General features: G+C 51.7%; 1 protein-coding gene across 3 annotated transcripts; it reads left to right on the top strand.

Annotated features, from left to right (window-relative positions):
* The first annotated feature begins 838 nt into the window (after positions 1–838).
* chd6 (chromodomain helicase DNA binding protein 6) lies at positions 839–26029 on the top strand. Of its 3 annotated transcripts, none has more exons than XM_077601955.1 (46): positions 839–1120; positions 3291–3343; positions 5509–5847; positions 5961–6108; positions 6910–7006; positions 7074–7251; positions 7384–7533; positions 8346–8411; positions 8484–8548; positions 8635–8752; positions 8819–8905; positions 8986–9123; positions 10113–10234; positions 10313–10556; positions 10640–10810; positions 10888–11031; positions 11856–11954; positions 12050–12206; positions 12298–12508; positions 12601–12796; positions 12937–13281; positions 13987–14097; positions 14164–14360; positions 14440–14520; positions 14602–14726; positions 14801–14960; positions 15592–15681; positions 15754–15857; positions 15945–16092; positions 16193–16277; positions 17200–17263; positions 17360–17717; positions 17830–18038; positions 18120–18217; positions 18286–18510; positions 18582–18947; positions 19837–20070; positions 20160–20346; positions 21192–21695; positions 22978–23114; positions 23179–23376; positions 23483–23896; positions 23976–24131; positions 24673–24813; positions 24886–24990; positions 25069–26029. In XM_077601955.1, exons 2-46 carry the CDS (start codon positions 3311–3313, stop codon positions 25669–25671), a joined length of 8208 nt encoding a protein of 2735 aa, XP_077458081.1. In that variant the 5' UTR covers positions 839–1120; positions 3291–3310; the 3' UTR covers positions 25672–26029. The 3 variants fall into 3 exon arrangements, with proteins under 3 accessions (XP_077458081.1, XP_077458082.1, XP_077458080.1); XM_077601956.1 differs by having other exon boundaries at positions 840–1120; positions 3288–3343; positions 16196–16277; XM_077601954.1 differs by having other exon boundaries at positions 840–1120; positions 3288–3343.
* Positions 26030–26482: the final 453 nt, after the last annotated feature.

Here is a 26482-nt window from a genome sequence, read left to right as displayed (position 1 = left end):
CACCCTCAAAATGGATTGTTACTGACAAAAAGGTTTCCTCGTTTTTCCATTTTTTTTTTAAATTTCATGTGTGTACGTTTTTCCTTTTGGAGTTGTTGGGGCATTTTTATTGTTTTCTTTTTCGATTTTTATTATTATATTTTATTTGCAGGTTTTTATGGTTTTCTTTTCAAAACAAGACCGTACAAAGAGACCAGTGAATGCAATTTCACTAAAAAATTGAGGTTACTTTTTTGAAGCATTGTATAATGCTATATGTATATGTATGTATATATGGATGTGTATATATATATGGATGTATATATGGATGTGTATATATATATGTATATATGGATGTATATGGATGTATATATATATATATATATATATATATATATATATATATATATATATATATATTTCAGCAACACGCTTATTTATTTATATATTTATTCATGTATTTATTTATTAACCCACTTATGACCTATCTATTTATGTCTAAAATGTCTTTTTCTGTGTCTGTATTCTCACCCCTTGCTACTGTGACAACGAAATTTCCCGAATACGAGATGAATAAAGTTATCCAATAATTGAACGGGTTAACGGATTGGGGAAATTGAACTCTTGTCTGCCATTGACGTCGATGGACGTCCAATCTCATTGTACTTTGTTTCGATTCCCCCCCAAAATCCATTTTGGCATGTCAAGGCCAACCTCGGAGATCTCGTCCGTCTATCCATCCATCCATCCATCTGGCGTCCACTCTTTTTTGGGTGGATGTGGATCCCAGCAATGATGCACTCCTCCTTTCCCTCCTTTCTGTCTTTCCCTCCTCCCCATCAGCAAGTCCCAACACCCCCGCCCCCCTTCCCCCCTCTATCCCTCTCTCTCTCTCCCTCTCTCCTTACCTCCCTCCCTCCCTCCGCCCGCTCATTTTTATGCATTTTTTTCGTAACTGTCATGGCGATTTTGTGTCCTTGGAAATAAGCAGCAGCAAGCGGCGCCGGCGTTGTTCTTCACGGCCGACGGCGGAGGGCGTCTCGCCGGGCTGCTGTGAGGGAGGGAGACAGCCACCCGACCAGCCAGCCAGCCAGCCACTCAGCCAGCGAGCCAAGCGTCGCCGCGGCGGCCGACAGACCCGGTGAGCACCGCGCGTCGGGATTTTTTTTCCTCGTCTTCGTTGTATTCGTCTTCGTCGTCGTCGTCGTTGTCTTCGTATTCGTCGTCGCCGCCGCCCCGGACGGACTTTTTCCTCCGAGCTCCACACGTGTAAAGGGGGGAGGAGGCGGAGGAGGCTGCCGGGGCTGTTTGTACCTCGTCGAAGCTAGGCGGCTAACGCGAAGGGAGCTAAAGGCGAGCCGGCGGGCGGGCGCTCGGGGAGCCCCCGCCCGTCCTACCTCGCCTCGCCAAGATGGCCAAAATATCTGGCCGCATCGTGGTGGAGACGTTTCGGTTCGCCCCGCCTCGACTGGTCTCACTTCGACCGTTTTTCCCAGCGCGCAGGGGCGGGCTAGCCGAACGCTAGCCGCCGCGTCGGTTAGCATCTCATCCGAGCCCCCCCGAGCGGTGTGGAAGCTAGCTGGCTAGCCTGCTAACCGACGCCGGCGAGCGAAACCTTGGCGTTTGTCGCCGCAGTCAAAAGTCGATATATTGGGGTCTGGGTGATTGGTCGCTCGGCGTCCAATCGCGCCAAGACGCTCAGATGGGAGCGCGAAGATGCCACTGGCTTTGGAGGCTAACACAGCATCCCAAAACGCACACAACGATCAATTTGCTCAAGTAATGGCACCCAGAACAAAACAATAATAAATCATTTTAACAATCGGTCCAAAAATTTCAAGATGCATTCATTTCCATCATCATCGTCAGACTGACCTTTTTGACTAAGATGAGGTCAGGGTTTTTCTATGAAAAATGGTGAAACTGCCATTGATAGATGTGGACCGTCCAAAGGGATTGGACGTCCATCCCTGTCAATGGTGGCACTACAATTTGAGAACTAATGACTCCATGGATTTCACTTTTTCTTTTACAATTCCATTTTCCATTGACGCTAATCTTGGACCGATTCCGACACCCAAACCGTGTTGTATACTCTTGGGTTTTTGTGGGGTGGATGGTGGGGGTATTCTGCTGGAAATCATTGGCTGCCATTGACATCATGTGTATATATAGTACTTCATTCTACTATACTGGATTTCAAACGATGGCAATCATTTCTCTTTCATCTCATTGCTAGCCGTTGATGGTGCTAGACGCCCAATTTTTACTGGGAATGTGGCCAAGTCTAAATGTCCAATCCCATTTGGCTAGGAGGAGTGGCAGCCATCAGACAACCGGCCTTCTGCATTCATTGCAATCCATAAATGGACCATTACAATAATCCAATTAACAGTAAATGAACACGCTTAAATCAGCTGTCCAATGATTTTTCAAGTGTTAATAAGCAAACTTTGCGTGTGTATATCTGTGTCTACACACACACACACACACGCATTGAGTGTCTGGCATTGTGTTTCTTTTGCCAGTATTTGTTTGTGCGCGTGGATGGATGACATTTTTGTGAGATGGATGGTGTGCCTTTTTTGTGTGCTTGTGCCTTTAAGTCTGTGGCTAAATTGTGGATGTACGTTAGCAAGCGGCAAGCGCGCGTGTGTGTACATGTGTGTGTGTCTCGTGATGTTTTTGTTTGCGAGAGATTGAGGATGCTCGTTTTTTGTTTATGCGTGAATGTGCACTTTTGTACATCTGCGGCTAAATGAGCACGTGTATGTTGCTACTATGACTTCTTGTCTATGTTAGAATTGCATGTTGTTGCAAAAAAAGTGCACCCGTGGGATGTGTTTGTGTGGTTCTTGAGGTTGTGCTAGTATGTACAATCCTTGTTGTCGTGGATATGCAAGCTAAAGCTAGTCTTGTCCAATATGGTGGAAATAAACGCCATATGGCTCATTTTACATAACAACATTGCATGATGGGATACTATTTGTCATTTTTGGGTGAAAAATGATACAAGAATGATGAGTTTTTTTCACCTACTCCATATTTGAATTGAAATGAAATTGACCAGCTACAAATGTTCAATGTATTAAGTAGTGCTGCCACCTAAAACCATCCAGCGCTGACTTTCATGGGAGTGTCGCAATGTAGCGAACATGTTGCGAGGAAAGCGCTTTGTGCTAGTTTATCGCTAGTAGACGTCCAATCCTTTTAAAGTGGGAAGTCTAGCACAGCCCCGCTTCAACTGGATTGGACGACTGGCGTCGTCAATGGCGCGTGGGTTGAGCGTGTGTTTTTTGTGTTTGTAGCAGATGCCGTGACGTGATCCAAGATGAAAATCCACAAGAAGGACAAGCAGCAGCAGGTCAGTCTTTCCGTTCCATTCCGTTCCGTTTGCGTGCATTTTCATAGATTTGCTTAAAAATCAATATAACAAAAAAAATCGTCACCCACCCTTTTAAGCAATAAAACAAAAAAAAAGGATTTGGAAAAATGAAAAAAAAAATCTGATGCTTACCAATCATTTTCCAGTTGTTAGAAAAATAAATGAATTCATAAGGACAATTTTTCAAATTTTTCTAATTGAAAAAAATTGGAATATTCAATGAGCCAACTCTTTCATCCACAAATGATTTTTTTGATTCATTAACCTTTCTGGCTGCCATCGACGGCACCAGATGTCCAATCCGTTTTGACTGAGGGGGGGTTCTTCTCTAGTGTTAGCTTAGCACTCATGCTAACCACGTCCCGGCTGCCGCAGCGGCGGCGAAACTGCGGAGCCCCGCGCTTTTGTCAACGATGTGCTCTTTGTGTGTCGTCGTGTGCGTGCCAGCGTGCGTGCTTGTTATTGATTGCGTGGCCGCGCTCGCCGGGCTTTCCTGCGTCGGCGTCGGCGGCCGCCACGCTGCGGCAGGCGGCGCGCACGCCGTGCCGCCATCCTCTCCCAAAAAAGGAGGATGCGGCTCATATTTTGCTCCCATTTCCTAAATTCTGCATGCAAACAATATCTGACGCTATTGGCTAGATTTCTCATGTTTTTTTATTGTTGATGTTGTTGTTTTTGTTATTTGAAACCCATCGTGGCCACTTGTTAGCCGTTGACAGAGCTAAAAGGAACATTTCGGGTGACTTCCTGTTGATTTTCGGACACTTCCTGTTCATCCGGGGTCACTTCTTGTTGACATTAGGGACTTGCTATTATTTTTGGGTCACTTCCTATTCAGTGCGGGATGTTTCCTGTGGATTTGCGGTCATTTCTGTGTCGTATACCGTTAATTATTTGGATTGCAAATGAGTAAGAAGAGATCTAAATTGTTTCCGGCTCCCGATAAAAAACAAAAGTAATGATTTTTTTCGGGGGATTTCATCATATTTCAAAGACTGCCTCATTCATTGAGGGTTAAAGAGGGCAAAACGCACCGGCTGTCGTCATGACGACCGCGTGTTTACGTCTGCCTTTCTGCGCAATATCGCGGCGGAGAGACAGTTTCCGTGGCAACGGACCAGATGCCCCTCCCCGCCACGTCGGGCCGAGAGAGAGAAACGTACCGAAATATCACCTGGACACACACACACACACGCACACACACGCGTATTTACCAAATGTCCATTCCACCAAAAACGGTCAAATGAAACGGAAAAGGACAAATTGATTCGTCGCCATGGGAACAAACAGCACCGACGTTCTTGTTTGTCAAGCGGGCGGGCGGACGGGTGCCACGTTTGCCGTCGATGTAAACAAACAAACTGTGTGGCCAAAAACCCGTAGATCTCAAAGATTAAAGCAACGGGGACGGCCATTTGATTGACTATATATATATATATATATATATATATATATATATATATATATATATATATATATATATATTTATTGGCACGTGTACGTATGTTGAAATAGTTGTACAATGTTCTGATGCACCAATACCAGTTTTACAAAAAATGTCAATCATCAAATTATTGCATGATCACTTGAATGTAAAGTTGCGGAAAAGAAATATCCTGACTAAAATGAGACAATAAACAAGGTATTATGCAAAAAATCCAAATCACAGTAGGAACAATATAAATAAAGCTTTTTTTTAATTCCAATGTAGTACAGTGGTACCTCGACATACGATCTTAATCCGTTCCGGGAACTGAGATCGTATGTCGAGGTTTTCGTCACTCGAGCGAATGTTTCCCATTGAAATGAACTAAAAACAAATGAATTGGTTCCAACCCTCTGAAAAAACACCAAAAACAGGATATTGGATTGGAATAAATGTTTGATTTCTTCTAATTCGCCATATATTAACAAAGTAACACAACTAGTGGTTTAATAGTAATAATATGTGTTTAATAGAACTAAAATTAGACGGATTTTGCGGAGGGGAGGGGGGGGTTGTTTTTAGTCCAAGATAAAAACGGTGCCAAGTTTGATGACCTGGCAGTTTTACGGCATTTTTACGTCCTGTGCGGGGATTTATTTCCAACAAAAATTGGGAGGATCCAAAGTAAATGCGTCCGATTTCTTCCAATTTTTCACAGCTAGCGGCGACGTCGCCCGAGCAGAAGAGCGGCGGCGCCCAGCCTCTGCTCCCGGCGCTCCCCAGGGGCCACGTCCTGGTGGGCCCCAAGGAGCAGCTGCGCGTCCTGGCCCCCGTGGGCGGAGCCTCCAATCACCGCAAGGCCCCTCCCGCCCTGCTGGTGGCGGCCTCGCCGCTCCCTCGACCGCCGAGCGAGGAAGACGACGACGACGGCGGTGGGAGGGTGAGGAAGAAACGCAAGAAAAAGGAGAAACGGGCGGAGGACGACGACGACGACGGCATCGGTGGCGAGGGCGCCAAGAAACGCAAGGCGGGCCGGGCCGCTGTGGGCCACAACAAGGTCACGTGACTGGCCTTTCAAATTTCTTTTGTGGTTGATGTGGTCAACGTGAGTCAAATGTGTTCCGCTGTGATCAATTGAGAAAAATTCCCATTTTTCTTTTGACAACACAGAAGCGCAAGAGCAAAGCGGCGGCGGCGACGGAGAGCGGCGCCCAAATCCCGCACGGACCAAAAAACGCCGAGGCGCCCATCAAAGTTCCCGGGAAGCGAGGGAGGAAACCCAAGATTAAAATCCTGCCTCCTCTTCCCCCTCCTCAAGGTTTGTTGGCCCCCAAAATGGACCCCCAAACTAACAAATGCCAAAGGCAGTTGGTTATTGGTCACTTTCTGTTGATTTTGATTCATCACTGAATTTCTTTTTGCTAATTTTTCTTGCCATCAACGCCAATTTTTAGTTCACTTGCTATTGATTTTGGACCGTTTTTGGGCCTTCCGGTTCATTTTGGCTTACCGTATTTTCACGACTATATGGCACATGGCATTTAAAGGCGCAGTGTCAGTAACGAGTACTATTTCTGTATTTGACACACACAAGACGCATCACATTTAAAGGCGCACCCACTAGATGGTGTTGCGCTAAAGGGAATGTCAACAAAACAGTCAGATAGTTCAGCCAAACTCTTTAATAGCTTTCTGACCACTCCATTCACTCCCAACATGAATAAACAACAGTTTTTTTAATTTTCTCCGAGGTTAAAGTATTAGTATTTTCGTGACACAGCAATAGCATAATAACTCATGTTGAACAGGTGGGCATCTCACCAAAGTCGTCATTAATCTACGGCTTCTTGCTGTTGTTGTGAGAGCTGTAGAGGATGGTGTACCCTATCCACTGATTTATTCGATTTTATCCTGATCACAATTTTAGTATTGGTCTATATATAAAGCGCACTGGATTATAAGGCGCCTTGTCCATTTTGGAGAAAATGTAAGACTTTTAAGTGCGCCTTACAGTCGTGAAAATACGGTACTTCCCGTTCTATTGGGAGCTAGCTTGTTGATTTTGGGGCATTCCCGGCTCATTTCCCGTCGACTGACCTCTTGCTCTTCCGTCCGACAGGTGGGCTCGCCTCGGCCCCGCCGCCCAAGAACCACAACCAATCCGGGGTCAAACCCGCCGCTCACACAACGCCCAAGCAGAGGGGCCGCAAAGCCAGGTGAGGCTGCGGAGAAAGAGGTGGTGGGTGGGATGTTGTCGTGGCTAAATTGTGGGTTCCTCCGCAGAGATCCCGGCGCCGCCCCGGTAGAAAGGAAAAAAAAGGCCAAGCGGAGAAAGGCGACGGCGGCAGCGACGGTGGTCGTCCCGCAGAGGAGGGAGAGCGACGACGACGATGCCGCCGCCTCCTCCTCGCCGTCCGTCAACACGGGCAGGGAGGACAGCCAGGACCCCCTGGACAACGCGGTGAGCGGGACCGTCACAAATTCAATCATCTTTTCAAAATTGGGAGAAATAATGATTTGAGTGTTACCCCCAGCAACATGGCCGATGACCTTTTCATTTCTCGATTTTGATTTTGCGTTATCCGCCACTCAGAAGCGCCGCTCGGGCCGCCAAGTCAAGCGGCGGAAGTACAACGAGGATTCGGATCTGAAGGTGGTGGACGACGACGGGGAGACCATCGCCGTCCTGGGGGCCGGACGCATCGCCGCCCTCAACGCCACAGCGCTGGCCTGGCAAGCCGAGGTACCTTCCTCCCATCAGCTGTCAGGCTCTTTAACAAAACAAATGGCTGAGTGTTAAGACCTACCGTATGCATGCGTGTGCATTTATGTGTATGTATGTATATATGTGCTAATGTGTGTGTATGTATATGTATAGGTGTATATACACGTATGTGTATGTATATATATATTTATGTATATCTATATATATATATATTTATGTGTATATGTGTGTATATATATGTATATATATATATATTTATATGTATATATATATATATATTTATGTGTATATATGTATATATATATTTATGTGTGTATATATATATATTTGTGTGTATATATGTGTGTGTGTATATATATATATATTTATGTATATATATATATATAGATATATTTATGTATATATATGTATATATATATATTTATGTATATGTGTATATATACACATACATATATATATATACATACATATATATATACATACATATATACATATATATATACACATATATATACATAAATATATATATATATATATATACTTCTTTGACACGCTTATTTATTTATATATTTATTCATGTATTTATTTATTAACTTACTTATTACCTATCTATTTATGTCTAAAATGTCTTTTTCTGTGTCTGTATTCTCACCCTCTTGCTACTCTGACAACGAAATTTCCCGAATACGGGATGAATAAAGTTATCCAATCCGCTAGCTAGCTCCGTTTCTCTTTTTAAAGAAACGATGGAGTCAAAGCACCCGCCTTTGACATTGAATGCACAAAGCATTGTGCGATGGGGCGTCTAAAATCATTTCCTGTCCACTCAGGAACCGCCAGAGGATGAAGCCAACATCATCGAGAAGATCCTGTCCGTGCGGCCCATCAAGAAGGAGGTAAGCGCGCTCGCTGACTCCTCCTTCGCCTGACCTGGCCATCGATTGACCCGAGCCCGACCTCCTCCGCAGACGTCGTCGTCCTCCGAGGATCAGTCCGAGGAGACGGAAGAGTTCTTCGTCAAGTACCGCAACTTGTGAGCCGCCGACCCTCCACCGGAAAGCGGGCGCTTTCCCAACTCTTGCCGACCCGGTTCCATCTCCCCTTTTTTTGGCCCGCCAGTTCCTACATGCACTGCAAGTGGGCCACGCTGGGCGAGCTGGAGAAGGATCCCAGGATCCACCAGAAGATCAAACGCTTCAGGACCAAACGGGCGCAGACCAAGCACCTCTTCAGCGAGGTACCCCGAGATGGAAATCCGCCTTTTCCGTTCCGTTTTCATCCAGTCGTCCGCTTCTCCTTCCAGCCCGATGAGGATTTGTTTAATCCCGACTACGTGGAGGTGGACAGGGTGCTGGAGGTGGCCGTTACCACGGACACGGAGACCGGCGAGGTCGGCGATGCCACGTGGGGATTGGCGAGACGTGTCCGTGGCTGCCGCCCACATTCATTTCTTTTTTTGGGGGTGCACAGGAGGTGACGCACTACCTGGTGAAGTGGTGCAGCCTGTCCTATGAGGAGGCCACTTGGGAGCTGCAGGAGGACTTGGACCCGGAAAAGATCAAGGACTTCGAAGAGATTCAAAAGCTGCCGCCGGACTCACGACACGTGGTTGGTATTTGAAATGTTGGATCACGTGACCTGGCCATGCTTCAATACGGCAAATTGATAACTACAGACGCTCCCCTACTTACGAACATTCGAGTTACGAACAACGGTACATACGAACGTGTCTGCAAATTGCGTTTATGTCGAAAAATCTTGGTAAGTTCAATTTTGTATTGCGCGCCTTTTTCCGTGTAGTGCTTCTTTCCGCCGCTAATACCGACCGACGAAGCCTGGCGCTGTGAGAGCTCAGCTCACCCAGCATCCACCTTCCTCTGGCCAGTTCGTTGCAGTGCGGAAGTGCGTGAACGTATCTCCGGTGCGCAAATAACCGTTTTCATTTTTATCATTAAATATCTCGTGCATCCATTATTCAATATGGTTGGTGAAAAGCGAAAGGCTTCTAGTGAGGGAGGTGCAAGGAAGAGGCAAGCCATTTCATTTGAAACGAGTGGCAATAATAACGAAGCTTGATGCGCGTGATAAAGTGGTGAGCGTTGCACGCGAATACAACTTGAATCGTTCGACCGTCAGTACCATTTATAAACAAAGATCGAGCAGCAGGACGCAATTATTGAACGTTGCACAAAGTTTGCAAATCAATTGAATGATGCCATACAGTGCTACCGCAACATTTATGATGAAAAAAAGAAGAAAACTGTGCAATCGTTATTAGATAGCTTCTTTCGGCCAGTTTCTAGTAAATCTCTCTCTCTCTAATGTATGTATACAGTACTGTATGTATTCTCTCCATTTTATTAAATGTTTTTTCAGTACAAACCAATGCTGGTTACTTATACAAGCCTTAAACATACAAATGCACTCATATAAACCTTCAATATACTTGTATAGACCTTAAATATAACTTATAATACAAAATATAGCACTGAATCAACTTGCGAACAAATTCAACTTATGAACAATTGCTCGGAACGTAACTCGTTCGTAAGTAGGGGATCGTTTGTATTCCGTAACCCGTCCGCCACTCCGCACAGGAGCGTCCTTCCCCTGACAAGTGGCAGAAGTTGGAACGTTCCCGAGGTTACCGCAACGGGAACCAGCTGAGGGAGTACCAGCTGGAGGGCATGAACTGGTTGCTTTTCAACTGGTACAACAGGTGAGGCCGTCGGCACGCTCAAACAAATCGGCCAAAGCGCAAAGCTAACCGTCCGTCTGTCCGCCGCCGTCACCGCAGGAAAAACTGCATCCTGGCCGACGAGATGGGTCTGGGCAAGACCATCCAGTCCATCACCTTCCTGCACGAGATGTTCGGCATGGGCGTGCGGGGGCCCTTCCTGATCATCGCGCCGCTCTCCACCATCACCAACTGGGAGCGCGAGTTCCGCACCTGGACGCGCATGAACGTGGTGGTCTACCATGGCTCGCAGATCAGCCGCCAGATGATCCTGCAGTACGAGATGTTCCACCGCGACGCCCAGGTCTCTGCCGAGAAGGCGGCCAGGGAGCGAGGCACAGGGGGCGAGCGCCAACGGCTAACGCTAACGGGGCTTTCCGGCGGCAGGGCAACGCCAGCGTGCTCAAGTTCCACGGCCTGATCACCACCTTCGAGATGGTGATGGCCGACTGCCCCGATCTGAAGAAGCTGCAGTGGCGCTGCGTGGTCATCGACGAGGCGCACCGCCTGAAGAACAGGAACTGCAAGCTGCTGGAGGGGCTCAAGCTCATGAACCTGGTGAGGAAGGAAGGACGACCGACGGCGGGTCGCGCCGGCCACCGCCTGACCCGTCGCCGACCATCCGTTTTGAGCAGGAGCACAAGGTCCTGCTGACGGGCACGCCGCTGCAGAACTCGGTGGAGGAGCTCTTCAGCCTGCTCAACTTCCTGGAGCCGCTGCAGTTCCCCTCGGAGAGCGCCTTCCTCCAGGAGTTCGGGGACCTCAAGACCGAGGAGCAGGTGAGAATTGGATTGGATAACTTTATTCATCCCGTATTCGGGATATTTCATTGTGACAGTAGCAAGAAAAGGCATAGTTATAAGTTAGACGGTACAGTCGCAAAGGCCGCAGAACAACAAAGCAAAAGCACAAAGTACAAAGCAAATCAAAGTCAATGGGATCATTAAGAATCACCAAATCAAATCATTAAGACAGAAAAGCAGCAAAAACACAAAACGAGCAAGAGTGGACGGAGCTACCGCCACTTGAACGGCGCCATTTTGGTTGCGGCAGCAAAAACGGATACAGACTCAAAAGACGTAAAGTTGGACAAAAACTAGAACCACACACAGGAAGTCTTCCACAAGATGGGGAACTTCTGCAGACTGTGACCGAGGTAGAGAATATGCAGAGTCACTCTTCCAAGCTTATCCACACAGTTCCTCAGTAGTCTGGAGCTGAAGACAACAGTAGCAGAGTAGAGCCCCTCGACTCCGTTGCTGGTAAGCGCCGACAGCTCTTCCATCTTATCCCACGATGGAATGGTTGGTCAGAAGCGTTGCCTCTTCTCCCGGTAGCCGAAAGAAGCCAGGCTAACAGAACAAGGAAAGTTGTCAAAACATTCAAGTAAAAAGTATAAAGTACAAAGTAAAGTAAAAAGGAATGTATTAAGAAATATTAAAATGTAATTTAAAAAAAGATAGAAGGGCAGTAAAACACGAAAAACATAAGAGTGTACAGAGCTACTGCCACTGGCGCCCGCGTGCACGGTGCCATCTTGGAAGCCCGGGGAGTCGGGCTCTGCGGACGTCCTTATGACGAGGCTCGCCCTTGGGGATCGCAGGTGAAGAAGCTCCAGGCCATCTTGAAGCCCATGATGCTGCGCAGGCTGAAGGACGACGTGGAGAAGAACCTGGCGCCCAAAGAGGAGACCATCATCGAGGTACGGATGGGCGCCGGGCTCGGTCAAGGTGTGGATGGACGGGAGCCCCCCCAAGACCCCGGCGTGACCTTGCGGGCGCTCTCCTCCCTCCGCAGGTGGAGCTGACCAACATGCAGAAGAAGTACTACCGAGCCATCCTGGAGAAGAACTTTTCCTTCCTGTCCAGAGGAGCCAACCAGCACAACATGCCCAACCTCATCAACACCATGATGGAGTTGCGCAAGTGCTGCAACCACCCGTACCTGATCACTGGTGAGGGTCCGAAGCCGGGGGTGAAGCCGAGCCTCGCCGGGCCGACTTCCTCCCGCTTTGACCCCGCCTTGACCCCACTTCCTCTCTTCAGGAGCCGAAGAGAAGATCCTGGACAGCTTCAGGAAGAGCCACGGCCCGGACGCCAGCGACCTTCAGCTGCAGGCCATGATCCAGGCGGCCGGCAAGCTGGTCCTCATCGACAAGCTGCTGCCCAAGCTGCTGAGCGGGGGGCACAAGGTCCTGGTCTTCTCCCAGATGGTCCGCTGCCTGGACATCCTGGAGGACTACCTGATCCAGAAGCGGTGAGGAACGGCCGGCCGGGCGGGCCGGTTGCCGACCGACCTCACGGACGCGGGCAAAAGCACTGAGGGCGCCTCTTGTGGTCACCCGGCAGCTACGCGTACGAACGCATCGACGGGCGCGTGCGCGGCAACCTGCGGCAGGCGGCCATCGACCGCTTCTGCAAGCCCGACTCGGACCGCTTCGTCTTCCTGCTGTGCACCAGGGCGGGCGGCCTGGGCATCAACCTGACCGCCGCCGACACCTGCATCATCTTCGACTCGGACTGGAACCCGCAGAACGACCTGCAGGTGACCCCGGCCGACGGCTAGCCATTGGTTGATTTTGGATCGCTTTCTGCTCATTTCAGGAGGAGCCAAAAGTCATCATTTTCTGGTAACCATTGACTTTTTCTTCCCACTTCCTCATTGGTCGTCGGCGCCTCCCTCAGGCTCAGGCGCGCTGCCACCGCATCGGGCAGAGCAAAGCCGTCAAGGTGTACCGCCTGATCACCAGGAACTCCTACGAGAGGGAGATGTTCGACAAGGCCAGCCTGAAGCTGGGCCTGGACAAGGCCGTCCTGCAGGACATCAACCGCAAGGGCGGCCTCAACGGCGTGCAGCAGCTGTCCAAGCTGGAGCTGGAGGAGCTGCTGAAGAAAGGCGCCTACGGCGCGCTCATGGACGAAGAGGACGAAGGCTCCAAGTTCTGCGAGGAGGACATCGACCAGATCCTGCAGAGGCGCACGCAGACCATCACCATAGAGACGGAGGGAAAGGGATCCACCTTCGCCAAGGTACCGTATTTTCACGACTATTCGGCGCATCGTATTTTTAGCCGCAGTGTCAGTAACCAGTGCTATTTCTGTACTTTAAACACACAAAGCACGCACCGTTTTTTTAGACGCATATATATTATATATTATATATGGATGAACATCGAAACGCAATAGCGCTGGCTACCGGAAGCAGCCTATTTCCGGGTTCCGGTGCGCAGTGACTGCTGGGAAATATAGTTCTTGCACGCTACAAACATGTTTTAAAAAGGCAACGGAAGCAATACTGAGTTCGTTTGTACTTTGTTTAGACATTTTACAACTTATTCACGGCATCATCACCCACAAATCCATCAAAGTCCTCATTTTCTGTGTCCGAATTATAAACAATTGCCCAAATGAGTCTTCCAAAACGCCGGGTCCAGCGGTTGTAGTTCTCAAGCCTCCGGGAATGACGGCAAGCTCCGAGTTAATATATATAATATATATATAGTTCGCAGTCTACCTTTGAATGCTCCGTTGACGCCACCATCTAGCGGCAGGATTTCTTTTGTAAATACAGCCGAAATGACGGCGAGCACCAAATTAGTGTGCTCGCGCGACGTCATACTGGGTGTATTGAAGAACTGGGTGTATTAAGAACTCTATATCCCAGCAGTTACTGCGCAGTACTTATCTACAGGAAAAGCTGAAGAAACATTTTCTTCTTTTTTTCCCCTCCGTCAGGCCAGCTTCGTTTCGTCGGGGAACCGCACCGACATCTCCCTGGATGACCCCAACTTTTGGCAAAAGTGGGCCAAGATCGCCGAAGTGGAGATCGACTCCAAATCGGAGAAGGTGGGAAAAGGCGGCGGCGGACGTGGACGTTTCTACCGCTAACTAACTCCTCCCGTCCCCTCCCAGGAGTCTCTGGTGATCGACACCCCTCGCGTGCGCAAGCAGACGCGCCACTACAACTCCTTCGAGGACGACGAGCTGATGGAGTTCTCGGAGCTGGAGAGCGACTCCGAGGAGAAGCCGTGCCGCGGGCGACGGCCGGGCGGGCGCCGCTACCTTCGGGCCGAGTGCTTCCGCGTGGAGAAGAACCTGCTCATCTTTGGGTAGGCTTCGAGTGGGCGGGGCCGCGTGGTCCACGGAAAAAGCAATCCTCTAAGCGCGATCCTTCTGCCGTGTGTCCAGGTGGGGGCGTTGGAAGGACATCCTCAACCACGGGCGCTTCAAGTGGCACTTGGCAGAGAGAGACATGGAGGCCATCTGCAGGTCGGTGGTGACGTTCTGTTGCGTCGCAAGGGTCGACTATTGTATGGAATTGCTGCATTTTTCATTTTAATTGTCCTTCAGGGCTCTCCTGGTTTACTGTCTAAAGCACTACAAAGGGGACGACAAGATCAAGAGCTTCATCTGGGACTTGATCTCGCCCAGCAAGGAGGGCCAGGACCAGGACCAGGAGCTCCTCAACCACTCCGGTGGGTTCTTCTCCGAGCTTTCGGGCGCTTTTCGGCGCCACCGCTTGTTATTTATTTCTTTTCTTTTGCCTCAGGGCTGTCGGCTCCCGTTCCTCGCGGGCGAAAGGGCAACAAAATCAAGAGCCCGCTGAGTCCTCCCGAGTTGAAGAACGCCGACTGGCTGGCCCACTGCAACCCCGAAGTGGTTCTTCAAGACGACAGCTACAAGAAACACCTCAAACAACACTGCAACAAGTTGGTGCCAGCTCGTGTACTTCTGGGACACCTCGTTGTTTGTCGCTTTTGAAAAATGTGGTGGGAAGTCTATCGTTTAGCGCAGGGTTGGGCAAACTTTTCGGCCCGGAGGCCACATTGACTTTAAAAAATTGACAGACTGGCCGGGTCAGCACAAGATACGATACATTAAAAAAAACTGCATCTGTTAAGATTACATATGAAACATAAACAGAAAAAAAGGACTAAAGTATGAACATACAGACGCTCCCCTACTTACGAACATTCGACTTACGAACAACGGTAAATCTCTCTCTCTCTCTCTTTCTCTCTCTCTCTCTCTCTCTCTCTCTCTCTCTCTCTCTCTCTCTCTCTCTCTCTATACAGTACTGTAACATATTCTCTCCATTTTATCAAATGTTTTTGCCCATGTCTGGTTTAGCGCAATGCTCAGCACAATTTGGTTAACACCTCAGTCAGGAGCAACCTTTGAATAATTTTCCGCCGCAACCAGTTGGAATTTACAAGTTGAAATTCGGTAGACACGTCTGCCACGAGGAGACCCGAGAAGCAATGTTTTCTTTTTTTCTTTTTCCGGTTCCTTTCCTCGGGACAGACTGGTATAGTGACAAAAACTGCATTTGTGTATCAGGGTTCTTCTGAGGGTGAGGATGCTGTACTACCTGAAGGTGGAGGTTCTGGGCGAAGCGGCCAATCAGGCTTTGGAGGACACGGCCGCCAGGTGCGCAAACCTTGAAGATCCCGTCCAAAGTTTTTCCCTCATTCCCGTCCCCGCCATTTACCGTCACCGCAGCCAATTGGACGTGGCCATGCCCGACATCGACTACGTGGAGATCCCTGCGTCGTGGTGGGACGCCGAGGCCGACAAGTCCCTGCTGGTCGGGGTCCACAAGCACGGTGAGCTCCGCCACGGTAGCAAAAAAAACCCCAAAACCAAAAAGAAAAAGCACAAAGGGAGTTCCCGCCTTGTGTCCCGCCCGGCAGGCTACGAGCGCTACAACGCCATGCGGGCCGACGCCCACTTGTGCTTCCTGGAGAGGGTGGGCATGCCGGACGTGGCCGCGCTGACGGCCGAGCAGGGGGGAGGAGATGGCGCCGTGGCCTCTGCCCCCGCCGCCGCCGACGTGGACAGGTAGACCCCAAAAATGCTTGGCGTCCAATCATCCCGCTGGAACTTGGATTGGATTTATTTTTTTCAAAGACCAAATGAATGAATGTATTGATTTTGTCAGCAGCGCCGTCAAGGGGGATGACCTCGGCGGCGAGATCCCCGACGCCAAAAACCAGGGTGGCGACGAGCGAGATGACAAAATCGAGGTAGGGACGGACGGCGATGTCGTATTTTGCCGGCCCGCTTGTTGTTGTTGACCTACCGTATGCATGCATGTAAATCTATATGTATGTATATGTGTGCTTATATACATGTGTATGTATATATATATATATATATATATATATATATATATCTATATATATATATATATATGTGTGTGTATATATATGCATATATATATATGTGTATGTGTGTGTGTGTGTATATATATATATATACACACACATATATATATATGTATATATATGTGTATATATATGTGTGTGTGTGTGTATATGTATATATATATAAATGTGTGTGTGTGTATATGTGTATATATGTGTGTATACATGTGTGTATATGTGTGTGTATATATGTGTGTGTTTATATGTGTATATATGTGTGTATATATGTGTGTATATATGTGTGTATATATGTGTGTATACATGTGTGAATACATGTGTGTATACATGTGTGAATACATGTGTGTATACATGTGTGTATACATGTGTGTATACATGTGTGTATACATGTGTGTATACATGTGTGTATACATGTGTGTATATATGTGTGTGTGTATATATGTGTATATATATGTATATATATATATCTATATATGTATATATATGTATATATGTATATATATATATGTAAATATATGTATATATATGTGTATATATATGTGTATCTATGTATATGTATATATATATATATATATATATATATATATATATATATATATATATATATATATTTCAGCAACACGCTTATTTATTCATGTATTTATTTCTTAACTTACTTCTGACCTATCTATTTATGTCTAAAATGCCTTTCCTATTTCTGCATCCTCACCCCCTTGCTACTGTGACAATGCAATTTCCCGAATACGGGATAAATCAAGTTATCCAATCCAATGTTTGCCTCCAGGGAGACGAGAACGGCGATAGGCCAGACGGCGGCGATGGCGATGGCGGAAGCGCCGCCACCCCAGGTCAGTCACCCGTCACCTCATTCACTGGCGTTAACCTCAAATGTATATTTGAGCCGGGACGGCGAGGAATTAACGGTCCGCCGTCGCCCCCGGCAGAGCGTGGCGGGTCCCCGGGCGCCGACGGCCGGGCTCAAGACGCCACCCTGGTCACGGCGCCGTCGGCCGCGTGGAGCGGCACGGGGGTGGCCTCCCTGCAGCTGGTCCAGGCGCGCCCCCTCTGGCCCGCCGGCCCGGCCCTGACGTCCCGCCTGCGGCGCCTGATCGCCGCCTACCAGCGCCTGGCGCTACGGCGCGAGGCCCTCCCGCGCCCGGACTTCCTGCTCCACGAGAGCGCCGCCCTGGGGCTCCGCGCCGAGGGGGCGCTGGCCTGGCAGCTGGGCGAGGAGCTGAGGCGCTGCGCCGTGGCCGCCGGCCACGCCCAATCGGACGCCCTCTTCTTGGAGTGGCAGAGGAGGTGAGATGGGGAAATTGGAAAGGTTTTATCGGCGTCTCTCTCGTCACATCCCGCTCCGGACGGGAAATATTTGAAAGCTCACGCGCGACTGTCTGGCTCCCTCTGCTGTCAGGTGGACCCGTCGCGAGCAGATGGACTTTTACCGCACGGTGTCGTCCTTCGGCGTGGCCTACGATCCCGACGGGAAGAGGTTCGACTGGTCGCAGTTTCGCGTGCTGGCCCGACTGGAGCGCAAGACGGACGACAGCCTGCAGAGCTACTTCAACTCCTTCGTCAACATGTGCCGGAGCGCCTGCAAGCTGCCCCTCAGGAAGGAAGAAGGTCAGGCGGGGCGGGCGCCGCCCACCGTGCCACGGGGCTCAAAGATCAGCCAACCGAATCGTTCCACTCGCGCGCTCCTAGGCTCGACGGACGGCGGCATCCCGGTGGACCCTCTGAGCGAAGAGCGAGCCGCCCGGACCCTCTACCGCATCGAGCTTCTCCGCAAGATCCGAGAACAGGTAAGCCCAATGTCCCCCCCCCGCCCCGACGGGATTGTCGACCAAGACGCCGTCCTCCTCCTTTTCAGGTCCTCCGGCACCCGCTGATGTCGGCGCGCCTGCAGCTGTGCCGCCCGTCGCTCTACCTCCCCGTGTGGTGGGAGTCGGGAAGGCACGACCGCGACCTCCTGGTGGGGGCGGCGCGCCACGGCCTGAGTCGCACCGACTTCTACATCCTCAACGACCCTCAACTGGGCTTCCTGGAAGCCCGCAGGAACTACGTGAGAGGACACCACGTGTCCCATCTTCACAGGGTACGTGGCAAGGGGAACCGGCGTTTCTCGTTATCGCCGGTTTTGGGCTAAAGTCCAGGATGTTCCTTCAGCTGCCGCCCCCCCACTGCTGCCTGTCCTACCCCGCGCCACCTCCGGAGTACCCCCGGGCCTGTCCTCCGCACGGGCGACCCGGGCCGGGCTCCCCGGGGACGCTTTCGCGGGGCGACTTCCTGGACTGCCCCCCGCTGGACGAGAGCCTGGGCGACCTGGAGGCGCTCCACGGGGGCAAGGCCCCCAAGGACGCCCCCAACGGCTTCCCCTTCAACTCGGCGGCCGGCGGGCGGAGCATGCTCAACTCGTACGGCGCCGGCGCCGCCGGCAACGAGCTGCGGAGCGACGCGCTGGCGGCGGGCGAGCGGGGCTCGTCCCAGGAGGCCAGACTCCTGCCGCCGTCCGTGGAGCTGGATCGGCTGCAGGTAGGCCCTGACCCGCCTCGGACCGTCTCGGATCGGATCGCTTTGGTTCGCTTTGAAAAAGAAGCATCGTTAATCGACGGTCACGGAATGTTTTTGCCAGGGACTGTTTGTTTCGTATCTATTTTTGGAAGCATAGTAAATACCAAAAAAGCCAAATGTAGCATTTGGAAAGTAGTGAACAAAATGGTTGTGTTACACCCTGCATTCGATCTTGAAACACAGGGAGAAATAATCAGAACAGTGATCCATTGTTGTTTCTTCAATCCAACTTTTACTGTAATGATTAACACAAAAAACCATAACATACAATTTCACCCATATATATACATTATCAACACATTAGAACCCAAAACGCAATGCACACACACACACACACTCATTCGACACACGGTCATAACTTGTTATATATTTTCCTTTTACAACTTCGCATCTTTTCAACAGGGCAAACAATGCAATATCAATAATATAACATCCTTTCTATGACCGTTATAGACACTGTCCACGATAATGGTGGCCGAAGGTAGCATGCTAAATGCTATTCCATGTGCGTGACCCGAGACTCTCACATTCACGCCCGTAATTCAAAAGTAAATAAACATTAATAAACATTATCTCTTTTCTCACACACTAAACAGTGTATATTACAAACCCCAAACTCAACCATCCTTTACAACAAACAGCATACCTTGAAACACAGGGAGAAATAATCAGAACAGTGATCCATTGTTGTTTCTTCAATCCAACTTTTACTGTAATTATTATCAACACATCTCCCGTGCAAGCTCAAGCTATTTGCTAAGACATCAACAATCCAAACTCGTTGTACCTTCTTTTCATGCAATCGTTTATAAATCAAACACAGTTGCACTAAGAGCAGATTTCCACGTAGGCCACCTGGGACGGGACGGACCACCCGGGGCCGGCCCGCCACATGTTCAACGCCTCGGATCCGGTTCTGGGTCCCACCGGCTTCCTGGAAGAGGAGGAGGAAGAGGAGGGGGAGGAAGAGGAGGACGAGGACGAGGAGGCCCCCGGCGGCGAGGACGCCACCCTGGAGGAGTGTCTGGGGCTCCCCCCGTCGTCGTCCCCCTCTCACCCGTCGGCCGGCTTCATGCTCTTCAAGGTAGCGCCCGCGTCTTGGCTTTTAATTGGCTAGAAAATGGACATTCTGGATTTCTATTCTCCTTAAAAATGGGAACACTTTTCCCTCAGGACATCGACGGCGGCGTGGACCCGGGCGACCTGGCGGCCAGCCCCCTGGCGCCCTACATGGCCCCCCTCTCTCCGCCCGACGCGTCGGAGGAGGTGGGGGCCGGGGAAGACGCCTTCCGCTTCCGGGGGCGGGACGGCTCGGGGAAAGACGACGTCCTGCTGGAAGACCGCTGCCGTCCGCATCCGGGTGCGTGTCGCCGTTTTGGGGGAGGGAGGGCCCCCCCGTGCCGTCGAAAAGGACATTTAAATTCAGACAGATGGATAAAAGTACAGATGCTCCCCTACTTACGAACATTCGAGTTACGAACAACGCTACATACGAACATGTCTGCGCATAGGTTTTTTTCCTTCCTTTTTTTTTTCTCCAAGATGGTGGCGTCACGCGGAAGCCAGGTGACAGTAGCTCTGTATATTCTTGTGTTTTTCGTGTTTTACAGCCCTTCTATCTTTTTTTAAATTAATTTTAATATTTCTTAATACATTCCTCTTTACTTTGTACTTTATACTTTTTACTTTAATGTTTTTACAACTTTCTTTAATGTTTTTACAACTTTCTTTAAGGTTTTTACAACTTTCTTTAATGTTTTTACAACTTTCTTTGTTCTGTGAGCCGGGCTTCTTTCGGCTACTTCTTGTAGTGCTTCTTTCCGCCGCTAATACCGACGACGCCTGGCGCTGTGAGAGCTCACCTAGCATCCACCTTCCTCTGCCCAGTTCGTTGCAGTGCGGAAGTGCGTGAACGTATCTCCAGTGCGTCGTTCGTTAAATGTTTTTTTCAGTGCAAACCAATGCAGGTTACTTATAGAAGCCTTAAACATACAAATGCGCTTATATAAACCTTCAATATACTTATATAGGCCTTAAACCTAAATTATAATACAAAATATAGCACTGAATCAACTTACGAACAAATTCAACTTATGAACAATCGCTCGGAACCTAACTCGTTCGTAAGTAGGGGAGCGTCTGTAAAAGTGGCCCCCCGCGGTATCCATATTGAATAAATGTGTGTGTGTGTGTGTGTGTGTAAAGCCGTGGAGGCCAGTCTGCCCCTGGACATGGCCCACGTGGGCCCCCCTGCCGACCCTCTGTGCCCGGACCTCATGTGCCCCATGGACGAGGTGGACACCTTGATGTTCGCCGAGGAAGACGAAGACGATCTCCTCTCGGCGGGAGGCGGCCGGCCCGAGGCGGACCGTCTCCCCGGCCCCCATTCGCCTACGGGGGAGAAGGCGGAGCCCGGCGCCGAGGCGGAGTTGAAGCCGGAGGAGAAGGCGGAGCCCCGGGCCGAGGCGGAAGACAAGGGGGAGCCCCGGGACGAGACGGAGGAGAAGGTGGAGCCCGAGGAGAAAATGGAGACGCGGGAGCCCCGCCCCGTCCGGCCGCAAGACGTGGCCCCCGAGACGGAGGGCTCTCCCGCCGGGGGGGAAGTCCTCCGGCCCACGGAGGAGGGCCTGGACTCCGGCCAGGCGGCCCGGGACTTTTTGGAGGTCAAAGGTCGACCCCGAGAGGAGGAGGAGTCGTCCTCGCCGGCGGGTAAGATTCCGTATCCGGTAAAAAGCCGTTATACAAAAAAAAAATGAAACCAGACGGACAGGGCGCTGAATCGGGGCTACGCTCCCGCCCGCTAGCGTCTTGTGGAAGCGTAAAAATCAGTTTGTCTTTGGGAGCGCTCGCCGATAGCCGCCGTGACGCGCTTTTAATGGCGTGCAAAGTTAGCGCCAGCTTTTATAAGCGTCTTACCAAATTTAGAGGCTGTGGTTACAAAGGTTAGCCCGAGGCCACTCGTGTTCCAGCGACTCCGCCACGCTGCAGTTGAAATTGCGCCCCCAAGTCAAATTTGGATTACGACCCCTCCCCAAAAAAACAGATAGTCTCCCCCTTCCGAAAAGCCACAAAGCTTGCGCACGTCACTGGGCCTAAAATTTGCCACCAGATCTTGCGCGGCGGCCTATTTTTGGAGTGGATGACGTCGGTTGGCTTGTTGTCTTTTCCCGCCGCCGGCCTTTCGCGGTCGCTTTGGCCAGAAAAACAACGGCGCGTGAGTTTTGAGAAGTGTTTGGTTTGTTCCAAAGCATTCCACCTTGGGAATCTTTGAAAAATTCACGTGATGGCGACCCAAGGTTGAAGATTGTGCTGAAAGCCCAATGACAAAAAGGCTCCAGAGATTTCAAAACCTGACATTTTCAACGGCGCCTTTCAAGGGTTGACTTTGAGTTGTTGACGGGAATTGCCTTTGACCTTTGTTGTCGTTCGAAAAGTACGAGTTGGAGCCGGACCGGCAAAAAACAATTTCCAGTTGGAAAAGAAGGCAAATCTCAGTTTGACCTCAGATGAACTGATGATGAGGATGATGAATTGAGCTACTATGAGGAGGAATGGTACGCCGCTAGTTTTCAGGCTCTAGCGTGTCAAAGGCGGATGTTTGTGGGTCGGGAACCTTTTTCATGGAAAGAGCCATAAACTATTCCTATTTTTGAAATGTTTATCCATGCTCTGAATTTAAAAGTCAACATACATGAAAATGTGTGCCTTTTTAGTCACTTTAAAGTAGAAAAAGTCTGAATTCTTTTGACAACAACTAATCAACTAGTATCAATGAGAATCTCCATGCAGAAGAGTGGAATGAAAAAAACAAAAATCTGATTCTTAGGCGCCGGAGGTGGTGTCAATGCCATTTTCTCACCAGCAGTTTCCATAGTTGAGCTCACTGGTTAGCGGAGAGCCCAAAAAAGCCCTTTGCGGCTCCCGAGCCACAGGTTCCCTAGAAGATCCCTCCCCCCAAATGTGGACCTAACCTTTTTGACCCCCGTTCCAGCGGCGCCGGCGGAGGACTATTCGTCCAGTCCCAGACTGTCGCTTCCCTTTTCGCTGGAAGTCCACGAGGCCCGGGAGCCCACCATTGCTCAGCTGCTGCAGGAGAAGGCGCTCTACTCCTACTCGGATTGGCCCAAGGTAGACGGGCTCGGCCCCGGCGGACTGGCACCTGGCCACGCCCCTAACCCTCCTTCGCCCGCAGGACCGCATCATCATCAACCGGCTTGACAGCATCTGCCAGGCCGTCCTGAAGGGAAAATGGCCGTCGTCCGGCGAGGCCTATCAGCAGCCCGCCCAGCGGCAGCAGCAGCATCAGCAGCAGCTCCAGCGGAGCGCCTTCCTGCCGGCTCCGCCCCCAACCTTCCCCGTCCTCCCGTCGCCTCTCGCCGGGCTGCCCAAGGTGAGCCGGCGGTGGTTTTGGTCCAGTTGCACCATGTTTCATGTCAATCATTGGTCTCTCTTTTAACAAGCCTTTCCTTTTTTGCCTTTGTCTCCTCCCTCGGCAGTATTCTGGGCGGGGCAACGGCGGCGGCGGTGGCAGAGGCGGCCGGGCGGCGTGGCGCCTCACCTCCCTCCCGCTCTTGCAGGAGAGGCTGGTGGCCCCGCCCTTCCCCCCCGAGCCCAAGCGCCCCTTCGACTACGAAGCGGCGGGCGAGGTGGAGCCCGGCCCCGGCGGGGAGGCGGAGCGCGCCACCCGCGAGGTGACCCCGCCCCCGTCCCCGTCCCCGGCCCGGGCCCCGTCCGCCCTGGACGTGGCGGGGATCCTGCAGGCCGGACTCATCCATCCGGTGACGGGGCAGATCGTCAACGGTGGCGACGACTCGCTTCGGAGGAGGCGGGGCCGGCGGAGAAACGCCGAGGCGCTCTACTCCGAGTTCGCCAAAGGTGCCGCGCTGCTGCAGCTTCCCGACGCCGTGCAGGTGAGTCGGAGGAAATGGACATCTTGAAGGGTGGCGACGGTTCCTGTCGGATTCAAATGTTGGTGTCCCACACCTTCAGGTGGGCGCCGAGGCTCCCGGACGGTCGTCGTCGTTGTCGTCCTCCGAACTCCCGGCGGTGGCGGCCCCCCTCCCCGACGCGGCGGTCGGTGGCAAAGGCCTGATGGAGTGGCTGCGGCACAAGCCGGGATACGGCCTGGATCTTCCTTTCGCGCACGTACGTAGGTCGGCTCGCGGGGGGTGCACGGTATTCGGCGTTCCAAGCCGTGACCAGACGTTAGGTCGCCGGACGTTTGGTCACCGGACGTTAGGTCGCCGGGCCTTTGGTCGCCGGGCCTTTGGTCGCCGGGCGTTTGGTCGCCCGGACATTTGGTCGCCGGACGTTTGGTCGCCCGGACGTTTGGTCGCCGGACGTTTGGTCGCCGGACGTTTGGTCGCCGGACGTTTGGTCGCCCGGACGTTTGGTCGCCCGGACGTTTGGTCGCCCGGACGTTTGGTCGCCGGACGTTTGGTCGCCGGACGTTTGGTCGCCGGACGTTTGGTCGCCCGGACGTTTGGTAGGACGGACGTTTGGTAGAACAGGTTCAAATTATGACAGAGAGAGGGAGAGTTTAATATCTAAATACTGTTGAAACGTCCGGCGACCAAACGTCCGGGTTCCAAGACCAAGCCAACCAAGCGTATTTTGCAAGGCTGATGGGATTTGATGGCAAAACAAATGAATGTCTTTCCTCCCTCCCTCCCTCCCTCCGTCTCAGGTGGGGGCGGGCGTCCTGCACGGCCTGGTCAAGCGGCCCAAGCAGCGGCGCCACCGCTGCAAAGATCCCACCAAGCTGGACGTCAACGCCTTGACGGGGGACGAGCGCGTTCCCGTGGTGCATCGCGGGACCGGACGGAGGGTACGTATGCCCGTTACCCGGGCGTTGGTCGGGGTTCTCTCCTAAACCACGCGTGCTTGTACCTCCTCGCAGCTGGGGGGCGCCATGGCCCCGGCCATCAAGGAGCTGTCCCGCTGGTTGGACGCCAACTCGGAATACTTTGTGGCGGCGGACTGGGCCGAGGTGGTCAAGCGTTCCGTGAGTGAGCCGTGGCCGGCGTGGCCGGCGTCGTGGCGTCCACTCCAGCCGGCTCTGACGCCGTCCGTCCCCTCGCAGGGTTTCCTCCCGGAGGCCAAGTTTCCGCGCATCCTGAGCGAAGCCGTCCACCGGGATCCCTCGTCGCGGCGCCGCGGCCGACGGCCCCGAGGCGAGATGCCCAAACCCCTCCCGTCGGAAGCGCCCATCTTTGCCAACGGCGCCGACTCGGCGTTGTCCGCGCGGATGGCCGCCGCCGTCCCCGTGATGGCGGCCGGCTTCCCCGCCGTCTTCCCGCCGGGGGACGAGGCCGAGAACGGCCTGGGCGTGTTGCCCGTGGTGCTGCGGGGCGTGCCGCCCAACCCCCGCTGCGGCCCGCTCCCGGGCCACGCCCTGTTTGGCGTGGTGCCGCTCCACGCCCCTTCGCCGGGGGCGGAGACGGCCGGCGGCGGCAAGTGCCGGCCCGGGGCCCACCTGACTTTCAACCCCTTCCTGATTCCCGGCGTGTCCCACGGCCTGCTGTACCCGCACGTCTTCCTGCCGCCCCCCGCCGCCGCCGCCTCCGGCTCCCCCAAAAGGAGGCGGCGGCGAGAGGAAACGGAGGGCCCGCCGTCGGAGGGGGCCGACTCGGACGGACGGCGGGGCGCGGCCACTCCGCCCGAAGAGCCCCAAAAAGAGGACTAGCGGAGACCAGCGCCCGTCGTCCGCTTCGCTTTGACTCCTCCTCCTCTTGTCCGACCCCGGCGACCAAAGCGGAGAACAATCACGGCGTTTGGTTCTGTTGGACGGAGGATTCCCTCCGGGACCCCTAAACGTTCCCCCTTTTCACCGAGGCGCACACTTCCACGGCGGACGGCGAGGTTCGCGCCGAGAACCAAAATGAGGCGGGGGGAAGAAGAAAAAAAGTCCCAATGTTACAAGCCGTCAATTCAGGTCACGCGACCAACCCAAGTTCTCATGGTCGGAAAAATGTCCTTGAAATGCTACACGGCGTTTTAGTCACCAGGAAGGGACGGACTGGACTGTCCATTTTAGGGGAAGAGAATAAATAAGTCCATGTTGAAAACGGCCAGAAAAATGGTCACGGAAGATGACAACTTGAATCTCGGAACGCCAAACAAAATTGCCCGACGTGCCGAGCGCCTTTTGGCTGGCAAATGACTTGTTTTTCACAACGCATCCTTTATTCTCGTCATTTTACGACTTGTAATATTTGGACTTTTTTTTTTTTCTCCTTTCTCTGTCCCTCATGTTTTGTCATCATTCACAGCCACATTTCAGAAAGTTGCTGTGTGTGTTTGTGTGTGCGTGCGCGCCTGTGTGTGTTTGCGTGCGTGTGCGCCTGTGTGCGTGTGCGCCTGTGTGCGTGTGCGCCTGTGTGCGCGAGCGCCTGTGTGTGTGTGTGTCTGTGTGCGTGCACGCCTGTGTGTGTGTGTGTGTATACACAGTCAAAGGGAAGGCCCCTTTTTTTTTCCTTTTTTTAATGAAATATATA

This window comes from Stigmatopora argus, chromosome 6 (assembly GCF_051989625.1).
Source record: "Stigmatopora argus isolate UIUO_Sarg chromosome 6, RoL_Sarg_1.0, whole genome shotgun sequence".
Taxonomy (NCBI): domain Eukaryota; kingdom Metazoa; phylum Chordata; class Actinopteri; order Syngnathiformes; family Syngnathidae; genus Stigmatopora; species Stigmatopora argus.
Note: the sequence above shows the minus strand (reverse complement) of the source record. Positions and strands in the feature narration are given on the sequence as shown.